The 23,056-nt window shown below is 35.0% G+C and overlaps 1 protein-coding gene across 3 annotated transcripts in view; it reads right to left on the minus strand.

Moving 5' to 3' along the window:
• The window catches only part of LOC138696170 (zinc finger CCCH-type with G patch domain-containing protein), a 139,045-nt gene that overhangs the window by 43,035 nt on the left and 72,954 nt on the right, over positions 1–23,056 (minus strand). For all 3 annotated transcript variants that reach the window (XM_069820765.1, XM_069820764.1, XM_069820762.1), the window contains one exon: positions 14,533–14,653. In XM_069820765.1, coding sequence (XP_069676866.1) covers positions 14,533–14,653 — 121 coding nt within the window. The remainder of the gene's footprint in view (positions 1–14,532; positions 14,654–23,056) is intronic.

The following is a 23,056-nucleotide window of genomic DNA, read 5'->3' on the forward strand; positions in this document are numbered from 1 at the left end:
AACGAGATACAAAGAACTTATACCACAAGCTGATAAACATGGAATATTCTATCTTAACAGTCGTTTGTGAAGAAGTGCTAGAGAATTTCAACAAAATAACTAAGAAACTCCAAACTCCTGGTTTTGATGTATTTGAAGGTTACATTCAGCTTCCATCTTTATTTTGTTAAAAGAACTCCGAGAAAATTCAGTTGACAAGTTTACATGCTATGAATCGAAAGCAAAAGGTTTTATCAGGATGTCACCTCAAATTTTTCCGATGCTTCCAAATGCATTTTACAAAGAAGTTCTTAGCTGGAACAAGTGGTAGTGTTCCTTTGAGAAGAGCTGACATTTAAAATAGAAGTTGTATATCTACTCTATGACTGCTTGATAATCCAGTTACATGAGAGGATTAACCCTTATGGGCAGACTGCGACACGATTCTAGTTCCTCTCAATATTGCTGAACAATTTCTGAAATTAATGAGGACAGTATTAAGCTAACTATATCTTACTAAGGATATGATATTGAACACAAATTAGTTAGCGAGTGTTATCAGTTCAAAGCATAGTTGCACTTCAAGAAATACCAGAACACAGCTCATTTGTGAGCAAAATCTAATTGAAGTGTTCCCCAATATTGCCACTGCACTTAACCTGTATTTGATTATGCCTATCACGAGCTGTGCAGCAGAAAGGAATTCTTCAAAGCTGTCCTTCATAAAGAACAAATTTCAATCTACCATCACTAAAAAACACTTAAGCTCTCGCTATAGAAAATTATATTGCAAGGAGGCTCTCATATGACAAAACTGTACAACTTACTTACTTACAAATGGCTTTTAAGGAACCCGAAGGTTCATTGCCGCCCTCACATAAGCCCTCCAGCGGTCCCTATCCTGTGCAAGATTAATCCAGTCTCTATCATCATACCCCACCTCCCTCAAATCCATTTTAATATTATCCTCCCATCTACGTCTCGGCCTCCCTAAAGGTCTTTTTCCCTCCGGTCTCCCAACTAACACTCTATATGCATTTCTGGATTCGCCCATACGTGCTACATGCCCTGCCCATCTCAAACGTCTGGATTTCAAGTTCCTAATTATGTCAGGTGAAGAATACAATGCGTGCAGTTCTGTGTTGTGTAACTTTCTCCATTCTCCTGTAACTTCATCCCGCTTAGCCCCAAATATTTTCCTAAGCACCTTATTCTCAAACACCCTTAACCTATGTTCCTCTCTCAGAGTGAGAGTCCAAGTTTCACAGCCATATAGAACAACCGGTAATATAACTGTTTTATAAATTCTAACTTTCAGATTTTTGGACAGCAGACTGGATGATAAGAGCTTCTCAACCGAATAATAACAGGCATTTCCCATATTTATTCTGCGTTTAATTTCCTCCCGAGTGTCATTTACATTTGTTACTGTTGCTCCAAGATATTTGAATTTTTCCACCTCTTCGAAGGATAAATCTCCAATATTTATATTTCCATTTCGTACAATATTCCCGTCACGAGACATAATCATATACTTTGTCTTTTCGGGATTTGCTTCCAAACCGATCGCTTTACTTGCTTCAAGTAAAATTTCCGTGTTTTCCCTAACCGTTTGTGTATTTTCTCCTAACATATTCACGTCATCTGCATAGACAAGAAGCTGATGTAGCCCGTTCAATTCCAAACCCTGCCTGTTATCCTGAACTTTCCTAATGGCATATTCTAAAGCGAAGTTAAAAAGTAAAGGTGATAGTGCATCTCCCTGCTTTAGCCCGCAGTGAATTGGAAAAGGATCAGATAGAAACTGACCTATACGGACTCTGCTGTATGTTTCACTGAGACACATTTTAATTAATCGAACTAGTTTCTTGGGAATACCAAATTCAATAAGAATATCATATAATACTTCCCTCTTAACCGAGTCATATGCCTTTTTGAAATCTATGAATAACTGATGTACTGTACCCTTATACTCCCATTTTTTCTCCATTATCTGCCGAATACAAAAAATCTGATCAATAGTAGATCTATTACGCCGAAAACCGCACTGATGATCCCCAATAATTTCATCTACGTACGGAGTTAATCTCCTCAAAAGAATATTGGACAAAATTTTGTACGACGTCAACAAAAGTGATATTCCTCGAAAGTTACCACAGTTCGTTTTGTCCCCCTTTTTAAAAATAGGTACAATTATGGACTCCTTCCATTGTTCTGGTACAATTTCCTTTTCCCAAATAGCAAGTACAAGTTTATAAATTTCGCTATATAATGCACTTCCACCCTCTTGTATTAATTCTGCTGGAATTTGATCGATACCTGGAGACTTGTACTTTTTCAGATTTTCTATCGCAATTTCGACTTCTGAAATCGTGGGTTCGGGTATAAATGGCTCAGCAGTTTGTATTTCAATATCGTCCCGATCATTTCTATTTGGCCTATGTACATTTAGTAGTTGCGCAAAATAGTTTTTCCATCTGTTTAGGATTGATGGAGAGTCTGCAAGCAAGTCACCATTCTCATCCTTGATCACGTTTACCCTTGACTGATATCCGTTCTTAAATTCCTTTATACCCTTATATAAATCTCGAATGTTTTTATTCTTACTATTTGTTTCTACCTCATTCAGTTTTTCCTTCAAGTAACCTCTCTTTTTATTCCTAAGTGTACGACTTGCTTCCCGTCTTTCATTGAAATAATTATCTCTATTCTCCTCAACTGGATCCTGTAAGAATTTCAATTTTGCCTGTTTCCTTCTTTCTACTACCATGCAACAATCTTCATCAAACCACGGTTTCTTTTTCTTAGTTTCATAATAACCTATGCTCTGCTCAGCTGCAATTTTGATACTATCTCTGATATTTTCCCACACGCTATTAACATCTAATTCTTTCTCAACTTCGTCGGAACTTTCTAAAGTGGCAAACCTATTCGAAATTTCGACCTGATAATTTTGCTTAGCTTCCTCGTCCTTTAATTTCAAAATATTGAATTTAGTAATATTAACTTGTTGCTCTACTCGCTTGGCTACTGATAATCTTTCTCTTAATTCTCCAATCACCAAATAATGGTCAGAATTACAGTCTGCACCTCTGAAAGTTCGAATATCTACTATACTAGTATGTCTCCGTTTATCTATCAAGATGTGATCTATTTGGTTGTGTGTCAATCCATCTGGAGAAGTCCAAGTATATTTATGTATATCCTTATGGGGGAATGTTGTACTTTTGACAATTAAATTTTTCGATGTGGCAAAGTTGACTAATCTAACTCCATTGTCACTACTAATTGCGTGTAGGCTCTCTTTTCCAATAGTTGGTCTAAAAATATCCTCCCGTCCTACTTTAGCGTTGAAATCCCCCAATAAAATTTTCATATGATATCTAGGGAACTGATCAAAAGTATGTTCCAATTCCTCATAGAAGCTATCCTTTATATAGTCGTCTTTCTCTTCTGTAGGGGCGTGAGCATTTATAACTATGATGTCGCACCATCTACCCTTAAGTACTAAATATGATAACCTGTCACTGATAAATTCGACCTTTTTTACTGCTGATTTTATTCTTTTATGAACAAAGAATCCTGTTCCTAATTGGTGATTATTGTTTCCTTCCCCATAATACAACAAGTAATCTCCTATTTGTGATATGCCATTCCCATCTAACCTAACCTCTTGTACTCCCACAAAGTCTATTCTATATCTAGCTAGTTCTTTTGCTACTAATGTTACCCCTCCTGTTCTATAAAGACTAGTTACGTTCCAAGTGCCAAATCTCAAAACCTTATTCCTTTGCTGTGGTCGTGCCAGAGAATCAGTCCTATTCCGAGGCTTACTGTAGGAATTCGTAACAAGCTGTTTTTTACGGTGATGGGTTGTTAGCCCTTCGCCCAACCCCCAAGCTGGAGGACCACCCCTTATCGGCTGTCCACGACTGCTTATTCAATATATTCGCAGCTACCCTCCATATCTGGAGGCCGTCTCCTCTATCCGCAACCTGAGGACGCGCCATGCCGTGGTGATAGGGACCCACCATACAAAACTGTACATAAATATAAAAAAAAGAATACTTTGCAAAATGTGTTTCATGTGACCAGGTTGGATGTTTACTTATTGTCGTTAGTTGCAAAGGGCATCATTATAATAAAAGCTTCAGGGCCCCAAAAATATTGGTCCACCGCTTCATAAAATATGAAGACTACTTACGTATATGTTGTTCAATAAAAACAGTGGCAAATTAAAATATTGTAATTTAATGATAATGAATGCAGCAGTACAAATTCTACAACTAAAAATTGTTTCAGCAAAGCAATGTCTAGGTATTGAAGAAGAGAAAATTACTGAAGGAGGTGGAAAGGTGTCTATCTACATAAAGAAAGGAAAGAAAATAACTACCAGTATAATATGTTTGAAAGTGGAATACTGTATTTTCTCGAATACCAGCAATTTTTTTTTTCCGAAATATACAAGTAAAAAATACGTGTTGCGACTTATTCGAAATGAAGTTGGTAACACTGCCCGATTTTCCTCCCGCGCAACTCCTAGAGTGGTAGCACATGCCATTATTTTCCCACACGGAAATTTCAATTGTTAACATTGTTAAATGACATTTGGATTAGCAGTACAAGTGTTAGAATCAAGTTCAAGTGTGATAATTGTATATATAGTTTGTGCATCTTATATTTTTAATTGTGAAAATGAGTACCTCTAAAGGCATGAGATTGTGATCCTTTACTTGTAGCGAAAATTATACAAAGATATGGAGAAACATGGAAATCATGTTACAACCCGTCAATTTGATGTAACTGAAAGTTGCATCAAAGACTGGAGGAAAAAGAATGAACTTATATTAAAATAAAATGGAAACAGGAGAGCTTTTCGTGGTCAGAAAGCTAAATTTCCCAATGTGGAGGCCAAGCTAATCAATTATACAGAGTGATTCATATAAAACTCATGATTTTATTTGTGTTTATTTTAACGAGAAGGATGCTAGTAACGTTGTATTGCGTTTTAAATGTACAGAAACTCTGGGAGATTACTTTATCTTTACATTAAGTGCTGAAAATATCCTCTGTCCACTTCAAGGCACAGCTGAACACGTCGTTCCATGTTTCTGGTCGTTCGCTGGAACACTGCGTTGTCAATACCGTTGATTTCGCGTGTGATGTTCTCCTTCAGATCATTCAAAGTCCGAGGGTGAGTAGCGTAGACTCTTCCCTTCAGTTAACCCCACAGGAAAAAGTCTGGTGAGGTCAAGTCTGGTGATCTTGATGACCACAACTTCCGGCAGTTGCTGAGGACATTCGGGAGCAACTGCAGCAGTCACCCCATAAATCATTAAGGCATCTGTCACAAGAGACTGGGTACTTGTACTCGATGTGTCAGAGAGCTGTGAAGAAGGCAAAGAAGGCTAGCTTAAAGCCGTATAGGTTGGCATCTGTTCATGAGCTACTTGATCCAGATAAGGCTAAAAGAGTTGAATACTGTACCTGGTTCCAGATGACCATTGTTCAAAATCCTGGAATACTGTCCATTACATGGTCCATAGAAGAGGCATGGTTTCATTTATGTGGCTACATAAACTCACAGAACACATGCATTTGGGTCGCACAACAACCACATGGCATTCATGAAATGCCTATGCACCCATTGAAAGTCGGAGTTTGGTGCGCACTATCAACAGAGAGAATAGTAGGTCCAATTTTTTTCGATGGAACAAATAACACTGCACAGTACCGACGCATTTTCATGGAATTCGTTGAGCAACTGGAGCTGCGTGAAGGGTACTTTCAACAGGACGATATGACTTGTCGTATGACACATGAATCCATGATGCTGATTCAAAGTTTCTTTGACGACAGCATCATCTCCAGGAATTTGTGGCTGTCAATATCACCGAACTTTACCAGACTTTTTCCTGTGGGGTTACCTGAAGGGAAGAGTCTACACTACACATCCTCAGACTTTGAACGATCTGAAGGAGAACATCACACACGAAATCAACGGTACCGGTACTGACAATGTAATACTCCAGCGGATGGCCAGAAATGGAACGACCTGTTTAACTGTGCCTTGAGGTGGACGGAGGGCATTTCTAACACTTAATGTAAAGGTAAAGTAATTTCCCAGAGATTCTGTACATTTAAGACGTAATACAACGTTACTAGCATCCTTCTTGTTAAAATAAACACATAATTAAAATCATGAGTTTTATATGAATCATCCTGTATAATGGTAAAATAGCAGCTTGGCTATGCCGTTTTGACAGAAATGTGCCAACTAAAGGCCTGGCTATAACACGGGGAAAAAAATATGGTATTATTCGTGCAATAGACACACATTTTTCCATAATTTTTTAATTAAAAATTCAGGGTGCGTATTATATGAGAGTAAAAGATTTTAGTAGAAAAAATTGTAACTATCTGATATCCCACATAATCATCACAGCTGTTTCGATATCGGACATTCAAGTGATATTGAAAATGATCGATTGTATGACTTTAAGGGTTTAAGCTAGAAAATAAGTAATTGTCGCAAAAATGCATAATGAAAAATTCTGTGCAAATTGCGGAAAGCTTGTGCCACATTCTAAATAATTGTACAGAAAGATAAAATTACTAAGGTTCACAGAAGCAATAAGAAAAATACATGTAATTTGCTTCTTCAAGTGTGTTCTTTCAATCCATCTTACAACTCATTGTCTAGTAAGGCCTGTATGTATGTAAATCGTTGCACCTATGTTTAAAATCAATTGCTACTGAATTTACATCCCATTAAAATACTGTACCTCTATTTTCGTGAGTATTCCAAACATTAAGAGCACTTGGGAAATCAAAATTCTTTGAGTAGGACCTTCAAGATTTATTGTTAGCAGAGTGCTAGAAAGATGGCTTCTAATTTCAGTTTTTACAATATTATTAAATCCTCGATCACATTTACAGTATGCAATGGAATTGTTGCAGCATACTGCATAACTAAATCAGTTAGAGAAAATTGTTCACTTCACTTAACATGCATGAACTGTACCAATGCATTCAAAGTCATTCATGAAAAGAAGGCTTTATGGCTGTAACTCTGCAAGTAAAAATAAATCTAGAAAATAAATGAATAAATAAACAAATAAATAAATAAACACTGGAAGGAATGGTGAATGGCAGAAGAGTTCGGGGCAGAAGAAAATATCAGATGAGAGACGATATTAAGTATGTGGATCATATGCGGAGATTAAGAGGAAGGCAGAAACTAGAAAATATCGGAGAATGCTGGATTTGCAGTGAAAGACCTGCCCATGGGCAGAACACTTATGCATGTAGGCCTATGTAAATAAATAAATAAATAGTTCGTCAGTGTGGCATTGTATGGGGCAGAAACATGGACATTATGACGGAAGTGAGTAGAAGCATTTGAAATGTGGATATGAAGAAGAATGGAACGTGTGAAGTGGACAGACAGAATAAGAAATGAAGCTATATAGGAAAGAGTGAGTAAATAAAGAATAATGCTGAAACTGATCAGGAAGAGGAAAAGGAATTGGTTGGGTCACTGGCTGAGAAGAAACTGCCTACTGAAGGATGCACTGGAAGGAATGGTGAATGGGAAAAGAATTAGGGGAAGAAGAAGATATCAGATGACAGACGACATTAAGATATAAGATATATGGACATATGAGGAGACAAGGAGGAAGGCAGAAAATGGGAAAGATTGAAGAAAGCTGGGTTTGCAGTGAAAGACCTGCCAATGGGCAGAACACTGAATGAATGAGATAATTAATTATTAAATAAATAAATAATGCATAAAATTTATAACGGGGCCAAGGCTAATTGGGATTTCCCAGTCTCTGATCGGGACAAAAACCATGATAGAAACTGATATTTATTATTATAATAATGATAATGATAATGATAATGATGATGATGATGACGATGGCAATAACAACAACAACAACAACAATAATAATAATAGTAATAATAATAATAATAATAATAATAATAATAATAATAATAATAATAATAATAATAATAATAATAATAGAATGTTTTATTTTCGCTGGCAGAGTTAAGGCCACAAGGTCTTCTCTTCCACTCAACCAGCCTTAATCAATACAATACATATTTTAATTACAAATATTTACACTACACTTAAAAGATTCTCCAGCAACATTTTTTAATTAAATTTTAACGTCTAGTACATATTTAAATTTAGATAAACCTATAAGATAAAGTCTGTGGCCAGAAGGAAAAAAGTCTTAATTCAGTTTTTTGTGAAAATGAGATTTTTATATATTCTGAAAGCAGAAACAATTCTCTACAATCTGGTAAAACGGTTAAAGTCAAATAAGACTCCTGACTGGATTTATAGAGTGTTACCAAATGTCCTAAGTACTTTTTGAATCGAGCACACACAGAATAAAGGACTTAAGAATATTTAATACTTTATTTCTTACAAACCATCACGTTTACTTTCCATGCTTCCCTATTAAAAAGGTCTAACTTGTATTTTAGCCATTTTATCACATACTGATGCCCTTTCCTTTTAAAATAAAACTTTAAGCACCAGGGTAAACAGTCCTATAATTGTTTGACCCATTTTGCATTCCTAATAATTTACATTTCTCATTTATTTTGTCATGAAAAAGGTCTTATGTTTAAATAGTCCCTTCTACTCAGTTTGGGTTCTAGTCTTAGAAGGGCTTAAGTGCGGCTATTTTTGGAAATAATCAAGAAAATTGTTAAACGAGCAACATTACCTATTTTAGAAGAAATATAAACAAATAATATCCAGGAAAAACCTCTTAATTAAAAAACTCTACAAGATTTTTTCCTCCCGGCCACAGAAGAAATAACTTAATTTATGAGCTAATTTAATTCAATCAATTATAATTAGTTTGACATAGCTAGTAAAATGATAGAATTAATTTAATATAAGTTTACTAGAACATAAATCTAAAATATATTTATATAATGAGAATATTAATAATAATAATAATAATAATAATAATAATAATAATAATAATAATAATAATATTCTCATATTAATGCAATGAAATTTTGCCATTAGAGGTTTTGTAATCTATTTATAAAAATTAATGATAATAATAAGAATGGACAGATGTTAGTTTCATTATAAGTAACAGATATTAATCAATAATTAATCTGTTAAACAGAAATTTATGTAATTTTGACCTAAATGAAGTTGTTGTCCAACAACCCCTTATAACTCGGAAGTGAGTTCCAATTTCTAGCAACTGAAACTGCATAAGATGAAGAATATAAAGATGTCTTGTGGTAGGGTATAATGAGTAATTTGTTATGATGAGACCTGGTACTTAACTGATGATATGCGAATAAATTTTGAAAACGAGAAGCCAAATAGATTGGAGGAGCAGTGCGCAGAATTTGAAATAAGAGAATAAGAGAATGCAGGGCTCGTTGATCGCTTAGCCTTAGCCAAGACAGATTTTGGAAAGACGGGGAAACATGATCATACTTAGGAATATTGCAAATATAATGGACACATGCATTATGCACACGTTGTAGCCTGCTGCTCAAATTTGCATTTAGGTTACTTAATATAATATCGCAGTAGTCGAAGTGTGGCATCACGAGTGTTTGTACAAGGATTAATTTTAATTTGTCAGGAAGAAAGTGCTTCAGTCGCTTTAATGAGTGAATAATAGAAAATATTTTTTTTAGAAGTGTGATTCACTTGTTCATTCCATTCCAGGTGACAATCCATATAAATGCCAAGATTCTTCACAGTCGAGCTGTATGGAATAGTAGTATTATTTATAATTATCGGTGGCAAATTTTGTTTGTCACACTTCGATCTTTGATGTTCTATTAAGATAGTCTGCGATTTACTTGCATTTAAATTAAGTCTGTGCGTTTTCGACCACATGGATATTGAATTCAAGTCCTCATTAACTTTAGTTATAGCGTCATTTATGTAGTTAGGTCGAGTATGCAGATAGACTTGTATGCCGCCAGCATAAATATGGTGTGGGCAGTACATTAGATTAGAAGAAATATCATTAATATAAATAGAAAATAGTAGAGGTCTTAGGACAGAGTCTTTAATCCTTGCGCTGAATTTCGGTGGGGCCGCCCCGGGATCTTTTTAAGATGCGCAAGAGAGAGTGGTGTGCGGAAAGCAACAGGAAGCTATTGCATTTATCTTTACCAAGAAAAACCGCAAACATGGCATTATGAGTCTTTCCACAATAAAAGATTCTGGACGTAAACTATCTCCCCATTCGGATGTCTGGAGGAGGATGCTGGAGAAGGACACATTATGAAGCAACTCAACAGAGAGAAGAAAAGAAAATTGAAGATTGGAACGCAGAATGTATGGACTCTTCTGCAAGCAAGTAAGTTGGAAAACTTGAAGGAAGAAATTAGAAGAAACAAAGTGGATGTGATGGGAATATCAGAAGTGACCTGTTGAAATAGTGGTGAGTTGGTGAGTGATGAATTTAGGTTGCTTTATTCAAATGGTGAGTGCAAATGAAGTCATGGTGTTGTGTATTACTGGGACCACGTGTGAAAGATAAAGTGATATCATTGTGTTATGTAGATGACCAGATCAATCTTCTTAGTGTATCCAGCTGTTTGCTGACAACATAAAGTCCAGTATAGTCCACTGTAGTCTATTCAGTTGTTGTTTTTCAGGAGAAATGAGGGGTATTTTGATCAGTGTTCATTATAGATGCCTGTTGCTAGTAGCCAGAGGTGGGATGTAGTCAATATATACTGCAGGGCTGTGTTTTCTGCAACTGGTACTGATTGATTTTAATTTACTTCTTTTGTGGTTTATGGATGGACAGTATAGAAGAATGTGTTCCAGATCTTCATCATGATTATTACACCACAGACAAGTAGGATTATCAGAAATGTGAAATTGTTGTAGGTACAATTGAGTGACAATGTGACCTGTTCTGGCTCTTGTTAAAAATGTTTGAACATGTCTGGGCAAGTTTTTGTACATTTCCAGGTCATTTGGTTTCTTTACTAGATGACTGGATGATAATGGTGAGACAACAAGGGAAGAAGATGAACTTATGCTAGTGTAAGTTTATATGCCACATAGTGGATTAGCAAACGAGGAAGTGGAAGAAAGCTATGACAAGATAGAAGAGATAGTTGAGAAGGTGAAGAAGGGAGCATGAGTAATCCTAATGGGCAACTGGAACGCATTTGTAGAAGAAGGACAAGATGGAAGAGCAGTTTGAAAATATGGATTGAGAAAAATAAATGATGGAGGAGAATATTTGGTGAATTTCTGCAAAAGAAATGCAATGATTGTTGAAAATACATTATTCCAACAACATAAACGAGAAAGATACACATGGACATGCACAAGGGACGAAAGGAGATATCAGATAAACTATATACTGGTACAGGAAAAATTCCGAAATTGCTTAAAAATGCAAAGACTCTATTAGGAGTTTATTAACTCAGATCATGTCCTATTGATAGGCGAAGTAGATATTCGTCTGAAGAAAATAAGAGGAAGACAAGTGACGAAGAAACTGAACATGGAAAATCTGAAGAACGAAGTGGACAGAAGAAAATTTGAAGCAAATTTTCAAGAGAAAGCCGCTATATTAGAATCTACACCTGAGAATAGTAATGAATACTGGACTCATTTAAAAAGTTGTATACAGACAACAGCACAAGAAACAATAGAATACACAGAAGCTGTGAGAATTAAGAAACCTTGGGTCACAGGGAAAATGTTGAAGATGGAGGAAAGGAGAAAATGGAAAAACATCAACACAGAAGATGGTAGAAGAAACTACAGGAAACTAAACAACGAACTAAGAAGATAAACTGATAAAGCAAAAAGAAGACTGGATGAAAGAGAAATGTGAAGAAATAGAGGATCTAGAGAGAAAAGGAACATATGATTTAATGTACTGCGAAGTAAAATGTTTGGACTTTACAAATAAGAACAGGAAATCATGTGGTTGATAGAGGACGACAACGGAAATGAAATAACAGAAACAAAGAATACTAAACAGATGGACGAAATATGTAGAAGAGTTATATGAGACAAGGAATCGTCCAGATGACTTAGCTATAGGTGACGAAGAAGCTATATCAAAAGACGAAAAAGGATTTTCTATTTTAAGAGAAGAAGTTGAACTAACACTTAAGGAAATGAAGAATGGGAAAGCAACCGGAGTTGATGGAATCCCCAATGAATTAGTGAAATGCTTGGGTGAAGGCAAGAAGCAAATTCTATCATTATGCAACGAAATACGCCTATATGAGAAAGGCAAATGGCCTGAAGATTTTATGGAGACAGTGTTTATTCAAATATCGAAGAAAAATAATGCCAAGAAATGTAAGGAGTTCAGGACTATCAATCTAATATCGCAATTGGCAAAGATTCTCTTGCGAATACTGAATCGACGTTTATATTCTAAGATGGAAGAACAGTTGGAAGAAGTGCAGTTTGGCTTCAGGAAGGGAAAAGGTACGAGAGATGCAACTGGACTGCTACGGACAATCAGCGAAAGATATCTAGAAAAGAATAAAGAAGTGCATGTAATATTTGTGGACCTAGAAAAGGCTTTTGACAGTGGACTAGAATAAACTGGTGGGGATCCTAAAGAAAATTGATGTAGATTGGAAAGAGAGAAGACTGTTCAGTAATCTTTATATGAAACAACGAGTCAAAGTCAGGATAGGAGAAGAAATGTCAGAAGGAAGTGAAATTGGGAAAGGAGTACGTCAAGGGTGTCCTTTATCACCTACCCTGTTCATCATCTACTTGGAGGATTTAGTAAAGAACTGTTTTCAGAACATGGGAAGAGTGATAGTAGGAAGAAGAAAAATAAAGTGCATAAGATTTGCTGATGATATGGCGTTGTTAGCAGAAGAGGAAATGATACTAAAGACATGCTACTGGAGCTAAATGACAGCTGTGAGCAGTATGGGATGAAGATAAATCCAAATAAGACGAAGAGCATGGTCATAGGAAGAAAAGTAAAACAGGTAAACTTGCGAATTCTAAATGAGGCAGTAGAGCAAGTGGACAGCTTCAAATACTTGGAGTGTACTACAAGCAGTAACATGAACTGCTGCCAGGAAGTCAAAAGGAGGATAGCAATAGCGAAGGAAGCTTTTAATAGAAAAAGAAGCATTTTCTGCGGACCTCTGGAAAAAGAACTAAAGAAGAGACTAGTGAAGTGCTTTGTATGGAGTGTGGCATTGTATGGGGCAGAAACATGGACATTATGACGAAGTGAAGAGAAGCATTTGAAATGTGGATATGGAGAAGAATGGAATGTGTGAAATGGACAGACAGAATTAGAAATGAAGCTGTGTTGGAAAGAGTGGGTGAAGAAAGAATGATGCTGAAACTAATCAGGAAGAGGAACAGGAATTGGTTGGGTTACCGGGTGAGAAGAAACTGCCTACTGAAGGATGCAATGGAAGGAATAGTGAATGGGAGAAGAGTTCGAGGTAGAAGAAGCTATCAGATCATAGACAACATTAAGATATATGGATCATATGAGGAAACAAAGAGGAAGGCAGAAAATAGGAAAGATTGGAGAAAGTTGAGTCTGCAGTGAAAGACCTGCCCTTGGCAGAACACGAAATGAAATGAAATGAAGATCTATTGCTCAATACTTTCTTGAAGATTGTCTGTTCCATTAACATTTAATTTAAATCTACAGATTTTCCAAAACTAATTAGTTGATACACATCTCTCATTTCATTTTCTCCATAATCATCTTCGTTTCTAAAGTTTTCTCAAGTCCAATATGGTTGTCGCATTTTTTGCACATTTACATTGAAAGTTTACTGCATATTTAGAAGTCAAGTAGCAAAATGCAACAAACGCGATTGCAGCTTAAACCCTATAAAACCATCGATAATTGAATGCTTACGAGCAGTACCGGTAATAATGTAAAATGCATAACATACGAAATGAATAAAAAATATACACTTATTGGGATTTATTATGAAGCACAATAATAACCACAGAACACAACTGAAGTAAGCAATACTACAAGAGACAACATTCGACATTAAAGCTGCTCATAGCATGTTAAAAGTTTTAAAATTATTAACAAGTACCAATCATAATATATTTTTGCATTTTGAAAAAGAACCAAGAGTAATAAATTAATTATTTGGTTTAAAAATTTGAACGTGAGAAGTGCATCCAATATTACGATTGCATATTACCACAAGTAGCAACTGAAAATGTAATGCATACATATGCTGGGATTTGTTTTCCCCCCTATGTATTACTATAAAAAATTGGGGTGCGTACATTCTGATGATGTTTGAACCCAACAGCTGCAGTGTATTTGTGTTTCGTTGTTATCAATTTGTCGTTTATGCATTCTTCGAATGTTTTGTTTTTGTAATTTGTTTTTTTATTCCTTTCAAAAGTTGGGTGCGCGGTTTATTCGAGGGTGCAGGGTATTCGAGAAAATATGGTATACGAAGAATAGAGGAATACATACAAAAGGATAAACTTTACCCAAGATGGATTATATATTTCTTCTGATCCTATCATAAACTGGTATATATTCTTACCCAAAGATTTTCCTGCAGGAAACACCATGGCTTCCACAGGCTCGAGGCGACCATCCCCATACTTTCCCAGTCCAGTTCCAGTCACATAACCCATTTGTGCCATCAAACGTGAACCAATGCCCTGCACCAATAATTATATTTTATTACAATATGGAGAAGAATGGAGCATGTGAAATGGACACACACAGTAAGAAATGAAGCTGTGTTGGAACGAGTGGGTGAAGAAAGAATGATGCTGAAACTGATCAGGAATAGAAAAAGGAATTGGTTGGGTCACTGGCTGAGAAGAGACTGCCTACTGAAGGATGCATTGGAAGGAATGGTGAATAGGAGAAGAGTTCGGGGCAGAAGAAGATATCAGATGATAGATGACATTAAGATATAATATGGATCATATGTGGAGACAAAGAGGAAGGTAGAAAATAGGAAAGATTGAAATATACTGGGTTGCAGTGAAAAACCTGCCCTTGGGCAGAAAACTATGAATGAATGAATATATATTGTCTTCCTATAAAATTGCTTTAGTTATATTGAAACTTAATAATGTTAAAGTTTAACTTTCTGTATATATGACGTTTTGTAACAAGTTAATTGACAATCACACAGTATTAATACATACCTGAAAAACACTGGAAAAATGAATGAGTTTAATAATGTCAGTTTCCAAATTATAAATTTACTTGTCCACAATAGAATACATACTGCATGAATTATTTAACTGAACAACAGAAGTTGTGCATCTCATTTACACATAACCCAATAACAGAATGGAGTTAATGTTCTTTGTTGTGAAACTTGAAAAGTAGCATGATTACAAAAAAGTTGCATTTAATTTTTACACACAACACATCATTTACGTGCCACAACTTCGTTATTATACACACACAACTTCATCTTTCATGCGAAGGTGAAGAGAAAGCCATGAAAGGAGAAGAAAGAAATGTGGAATAAGAAAATGGCTTTTAAATGTTTAGCATTGTACAGTTGTTATTAAATTGTTCTGTGAATTATATGGGAAAGACCAACTGTATGAACATGAGGAAACAATTTTAATTATCTACTGGTAAAATTAATGTTGTTAATACAAAAGAAAGACACATTATTGAGAAAGTGCATATCACAAACAGAACACCTTTGCAGCTCAGATGGGTACTGGGAATTCACCTGTGCTGTTTTTGTTTCCGCCCTATATATATAAGCAATAGCTTGCTTGTTATAATATTCACTTACTGCCAAGATATTTAGTACTGTAATCGAACTGAAAGGTGTCTATGATCGAAGTGAACCCAAATTGTTTCTTCATTAGTATTTTACTTTAACTTTCAATGGGGAAAATGTAATTTTAGAATATCTTTGAATATTTATTATAGTTAGAGTATATTTAAAAGTATAATAATTATAACAAAGTGATTGTTTCAATAATTAAGTGATAAAATAAATTTATTTTATAAGGGAATTCGATAGAGTGTTAATTGGGAGGCTGGAGGGAAAAAGACCTTTGGTGAGACCAAGACGTAGATGGGAGGATAATATTAAAGTGGATATGAGGGAGGTGGGATATGATGACAGAGACTGGATTAATCTTGCTCAGGATAGGGACTGATGGAAGGGCTTATGTGAGGGCGGCAATGAACCTGCCTTTGTAAGTAAGGAAATTCGATTAATAGACTACTTTATGAGTTGTTCGTGGCTTCTTTCCTTCTATTTCAGAAGCTAAAATTAATGACGTCACATATGGAATCAAGGAAGAGAGCAAGGATACCTATGTCAGTGCCTACAAAACGCGTGTTTTCGAAAACAGGCATGATAGTCTATAAGCAAAGAAGCCAACTGAAAGAAGGCACAGCGAATAACAAATAATTTTGTTTTGGCTTCAGATATTTTTGAGTGGGTTATTATTTTATTCTGCTTGTTTGTTATTTTTCAAGAAAGATGACCAAATTGTTTCTTTTTGTGATATAGTCTTCACTGTTATTTAAGATATAATTAAGGTAATTAAGGAAATCTTTATAGCATACCTCAAGTATAGGTAAAGAAAATACTTCTCCATATTTGTATGTATGTATGAATATCTTAATAACTTGCTCCTGATCTTTCAATATGAAATATTAAGCTACTCTTTTTTTTTTTTTTTTTTTTTGAGAGAGAGAGGCTTTAAAGGGTTGACGTCATCCTTATTACCCCAACTCCTGTCCTTTCTTTCTCGTTATAATACATCTTTCCCAAAGTCACTGAAACCAGTTGAAGATTCGCCTTTCCTATTCCCATCAAAACCCATCCCTATCTGTATTTTTGTCTTTGTTTTCATCAATGTAACATATGTAAATTGCCCTTTAAGGGGTGCTACATAATAAAATCATGAAAAGTCACATATTTGTTAAAATGATTGTATCCATAAAAGTATTTTTTGAAAAACAGCCAAAGTTGGCACATTTGTTAAACACACTTTGGACATTTCAGTGATACTTTCAAAATACAGAATATTTAATATTTGTTTACAGTTCACATTTAAATGTTTATAACAATTTTAACACTTATGCCTTATGCTGTATCGTTTCTCAAAAACTACTTAGTGGATATGGTTAATTTTTATTATACGTATACCTAAAATATAAACAAAAAAATCTGAATAATTTTTTTTTAAATTTACTTTATCACAATAAAATTGAACATTTTTAATCACTTTTTTTAAATTTGTAACAAATTTGGAAGGTTATTATTTTTATAAAAAGAAAGTCAATTTTCAAAATACTAAATAATTCAGATTGTTTAATATAGACTAAAAGCCTACATAAAAAAAAATCAGTTCAATTGGTTCATCAGTTTCAGAGATAGGGACAATGTAAGACCAAAATGATTAATTACGAGAAACTGTAAAAAACCAAAATACTGCATTTTGTGTGTGTACATTCACTTTTTACAACGTTTCATACTCTCCAGCACCATAATCTTCATCTTCCTCTCTTTTTCCTTTTTGTTGAGCACTTCTTACTCCTCTCTTCCTTGTTCTTTGTTGTTTGACATTGATTTCAGTTCTAATATCAGCTTGTCGCATGCGAATGTTGTTCAACTTTTTCAACACACTATCACACCACACTCCAGAAACAATGCCCATCTTCTGAAGAATGTTCTTTTTTGTGATGTTTCCATCACTGAAGCAGGCTATGGCATCACGGACAGCAATATCAAGAGTCTTCTTACCCACAAATGGTGTTTTTGGACAACTATCCCATATCGTTAAGTTCAATGTCTCATTAACATTTTGTGTTTTCCCATGTAAATACTTTTTAGAAGGCCCTCATATCCAAATCTCTATATATGGGGGCTTTATAGCTTCAATAATAGGTGTGGGAACACTGCTATTGTGGGTGTACTTGCTCTCATCTAGCTGATTCCTATTATATTTGCACAAAGAGTAGGTGTGTCCACTATTGCAGTTTAAATATATGGCGCTTTGAATTCTAAATGCCAAAAACAAAGGGCAGGAGTCATATTTTCTAGAAAATAAAAACGTAGCAAAATTCCTTGGACTCTTAGACTACTAATAGCACAAAAACGGAAAATAAAAAAACTGAGATTTTCTCGTGTTGCACCCCCTTAAGTGACAGCTATCAGCGACTGATGTATCTGCTTCATATACCAAAGTGCCTTACATGTATAATATTCGAGGTGTGTGATGCTATTTATAAGGTTTTGAAAAGTGACTACAGAATGCAGCAGGCCATGACAAGCCTATGGTTAAGTTCTATCTTTGTTGTCTCTATTTTATACAATTTTTATGGTACAAAATGCAAAATACACATTTTCAACTGACAAACATACATTCTGATGGAGGCAGATAAAATATTTAAATTTTTTTTCTTTCGCCATGTTAATAAAGAAGTGCTTATACTTGACTGCAATTACGAGGGCCATAAAAAAAATAAGTTCGCCAGGAGCCGTTAACAGAAAGAAAACACAATTCCACTGAAAAAATTTATTGCAACAGACATAGCAATTGTTAAGCTATTTTTCTACATATTCCCCATCAGAAGTGAGACATTTTTCCATATCACAGGATCGACAGGAAGGTGCAGACAACTGTCAAACACTAGTTCAAATCCCAGGCGATTGACTTCAACACAAAAATTGATCCCATGATATGACAAACGTCTCAATTCCAGTGGGGGATATATTGACAAACAGCGCAACAATTTATTAATGTATTTTAATAAACCATGTAAATGTGCTTCTTTTTCTGTAAACGGTCTCAGGAAAAATAACTTTCTGGACGGCCTCATAATTGCAGTCGAATGGCCAACATTTGTATAAGCACTTCTTTTGACATTACTAACATGGTGGAAGAACAAAATTTAACTTTTTTATTTTCCCCCATCAGAATGTTTGCATGTGAGCAAAATAATAACTTTCAGAGGTCTTTTTGATGTATAATAGTGTAATGTGCCAATTCTTATGAAACTGAACTTTATTTTAATGGTTTTTGTGCAAAAAAACTGTTCTACACTTGGTTGTTTACTGTGGTTGCTATGTATAATATTGTGATATATTTTACTTTTCCTACAAACTTTATGGTAAATTATATTTCAAAAATTGTAAAACAAATTACTTAACAAGTGAACATTTTACAATGGATTCACCAGAGGATGGAACTGAATGGGGCACTGAATTTAGTAGTTTATGTAATATATCTGGGGATGCTGCTGAATTATTTTAATGTCATGCCCGTACTATGGAAAATTCTATGTTCGTGTGAGTACACATATCACTAAATCTCATCCTGATAAACATAGAGAAAGAATTGTTCAGCACCACGTTAGTAATTCTCAGATTATTAATGAAACCAGCAATTAAAACAGCAAACATAAGCAATCTTCTCCAGATGATAATTCAGTGCACCTACAAAAATTGCACAATCGAGTTCGGCCTTTTGAGTCAAAATTTGCAGAACTGTTGAATAAACCACCCTGTCTGGATGATTTAAATTTATTATATAATGAGTTTATAATAGTGCTGCAAGAAATCGGAAATACACTTTTAGGCCCTAAACTTCCTGCATGCTCGTATTTTAAGACGTGACAATAGAAAAAGATTTTTTAAACTAATGAACATACATATGCTAAAACCACTAATTCTGAAAAGCTTTCAAAAAAGGATAGAAAGAAGAGACGTGAAAAGTACAATTATGATCTTTTGCAGTATCAATATTATAATGAATGGAATCACCAGTAGTTCAGGAGACATTGATGAAGACGCAAAATCGCGTCGAAACGGGCCATCTGTCCAAGGTACCCCTTTTTTAAAAAATGTTAACACATTTTAACATGTGACTAAACAATTTTATGAATGGAATTTTGAATAATAAGAGAGATGATCCTTGTAAACTACCAATAGAAACTCTAAAGGAAGCTATGGAAAAAAATGGGGTACTTCGAATAATGTTGCACTGGATAGTTATAATACGATCTATGCTAATACGTAGTAAGGTGACCTTGATCAATGTTTCAAATTTCAGTTGAAGGTATTTAACGTGCATTAAATGGAATGAAAACGGATTCAGATGCTGGGCCAGATCGAGTATTAATTCGGACTCTGAAGTTAATAGATTGTGCTTCAGTTATTATTACAATTTTGAAAATTATGGTAGACTGGAATGTCGTGCCTGATGGAATGAGAGATACTAGAACTATTTTAATCTATAAGAGGAAAGGGAAGCGACACAATTCTTCAAACTGGAGACTGATTTCTGTATGTTCTGTTGCCAAACGATTAATTGATAGTTACTGATGTAAAAATGAGACAGTTCATCGTTTTGAATGAGAACCAAAGGGGTTTCGTCAGGTACTTTCATCAACATTTCGTTAGTTGACAGTTGTTTAAGACTTGCTAAGCAAGAAAAATCTTATGCAAATCTAGTCTTTCAGGTAGGGCTCCCCGTAAAGCAGATTTGAATAATTTCAAGGGAAAAATTGTTCCGGGGCCGGGTATCGATCCCGGGACCTCTGGTTGAATGTACCAGCGCTCTGCCAACTGAGCTACCCGGGAACTCTACCCGACACCATCTCAACTTTTCCCTCTACATCAACACAACTCGCATGGGCTGACGAAACGCCAGAGATCCACGCTCTGGAATAGTTAAATGGGGTTATGTTGCTTATTATATTCGTATACAAGTATTCCTTTCCCTCTCTCTGTATCGAATATTGATTTTGTGAAGTATTGTAAAGGTGTGTGCGTATTATATGAATGGCTATATTGAATGTCTATGATTCTCTGTCATGATAGTAACGGAATATATATCATTGTATGAATTATCGTTGGTTCTCTATGAATGTGTATTGTGTTACAATATTATACGCTAACTCATCGATCAAGACTATGGATGTTAATAAACGCCGAGAAAATAAAATCGATGAGCATAGTAAAAGCTGTATGCAGGACTGTATAGTATGCAGTATAGTTTAGAAGATTGTTTTCCTATGATCGTATTATATGTTATTCTATCGGAAGAGAACATTGTGAATACAATCATATTATATGAAGACCATTGGTAGTAGGGATAGCCATTACATTAGATTTTAACTATTATTACTGTAGTTTAACATTTTTTCATTGTATCACACACATCTTGTAAATCACACATCAATTCATTTGTACATTGTTATGTTGTTTATTGTTCAGTTAATTATATTGTTAAGTTATTATAAACTTGATATTTGTCATTATTGCTTCCACTGCGCTAACCAACCATCCTGTGTGCCTTCAACATCTCATTCAGCGGCCATAACCCATTTCAGGATTTTGAACACACTTAATACGCAGTCCTTACCGACTAGCCTTCATGAATAAAAACTTTAATCAAAGGAAACTTCACTATCATCCATTCTTCAGGTTCAAAGTCCGATCATCAAACTCAAAAGAGGGGTTTTTCAGGATCTCTATTGACCCCTCTCTTTTTTAATTCATATATTGATTTCATTATTAAGGAACTGTTAGAAAAACATATCATTGACCAAAATGGTTTCCATATCAATTTAGATTTAGACAGTCTTATTGTATCAGCCTTTGCAGATGACTTAGTTGCCATTAGTAAATCAATGAACACAGCTCAAGAGCTCGTTATGATGGTTGCATCTTTACTTCAAAATATTGGCTTAGAGCTCAATGTTCAGAAATTGACGTTAATTAATATTCATAAAGGAAAGCTACTTGAAAAGGATTTGTTTCTTCACCATGACTCACATGTTAAGGCCATTGGACCAGAAGACAGAATAAAATATTTAGGAATAACTTTCAATGATGAACTGAAGTTTCATTCTGAAGAACTGATAGTTTCCCTTTGTCAGAATCTTTAACTTTTAGTATCGACACCAATGTTGTGGCCTGATCAAAAGCTTAATATTGTTAATCAATATATCTGGCCCAAGCTCCTCTGCAAATGGCCCCATTACATAAATTATCTCGAAGTTTTTTAGAAGACGTTGATAAGATCCTTCAAAGCTCTGTTAATAAAATGCTTCTTCCAACTGACATTCCAAATAGCATGCTGTACAACAGTAAAAAGTTACAAGGACTTCAGTTAATACGCACTTCCTGGAAAGCTTTTCTTCAACATTGTAATATCTATCATTAAGAGCAGATAATCCGCATGTTAACATGATGTTAACATGATGAGACATGTTGAATTCAAATTGTCGTGTGATTCCCTCTGCCTTTCTTTTCCTGACAATTTTACTAAAACTACAATTCGAAATTTTCGAGAATTGCGGTTTCGTGAATAAGTATCATGGAAAACCCTTCCAGGACGAGGAAAAGGTGTTCAGATGTACAGTGAAATAACAACCGCCAATAGTTGGATTGGTAACAAAAATGGACACTGTCAACTAGTGAATGGATATCTACTCTTTAGGAACCCTTGACACCATCTTATACAATCCAAAATTGCTGCTACACTAAGCAGTAGCAGTAGCAGTTTCATTTTGCCTAGCAGAGTTAAGACCATAAGGTCTTCTCTTCCATTCAACCAGGTTTACAACACAATAGAAGATACCTTAGAGATTACATAAAATAAAGTAGAAAATTACATATAATCAAGATCAGTTACATAATATACTGGATACTTGGATAGTAGAAAAATAAATCTGTTTAGCTGAAAATGGGTGAATGAGATGAGTAGACATTTTAATGTACAATGCTGACACTGAACAGAGAATCACTGTGAACCCATTTTGAAGTAGGATGTCATCAGTCAGCAGAGGTCCACTATGAGAAGAAGTCGATCTATGAGCATACAGTCAACTCAGTGGCGGCTCCTGCATATTTCTTAAGAGGTGGAAAGAAGTTAACAGCTCAAAATGACACCTTCTTGAGAGAAACATGCTACAAATTAGCCTACATACACACATGTAAGACAAGGTAGTGTTATTGTATAGCAATAATCTGTTTTTCTAAACTGAGTTTCCTAAATTGTCCAAAATATAATATGTTTTCACATCCATTCATTGTTGAATAATTGCACAAATTAACA

The sequence above is a fragment of the Periplaneta americana genome, chromosome 3 (assembly GCF_040183065.1).
Source record: "Periplaneta americana isolate PAMFEO1 chromosome 3, P.americana_PAMFEO1_priV1, whole genome shotgun sequence".
Classification (NCBI taxonomy): Eukaryota; Metazoa; Arthropoda; class Insecta; order Blattodea; family Blattidae; genus Periplaneta; species Periplaneta americana.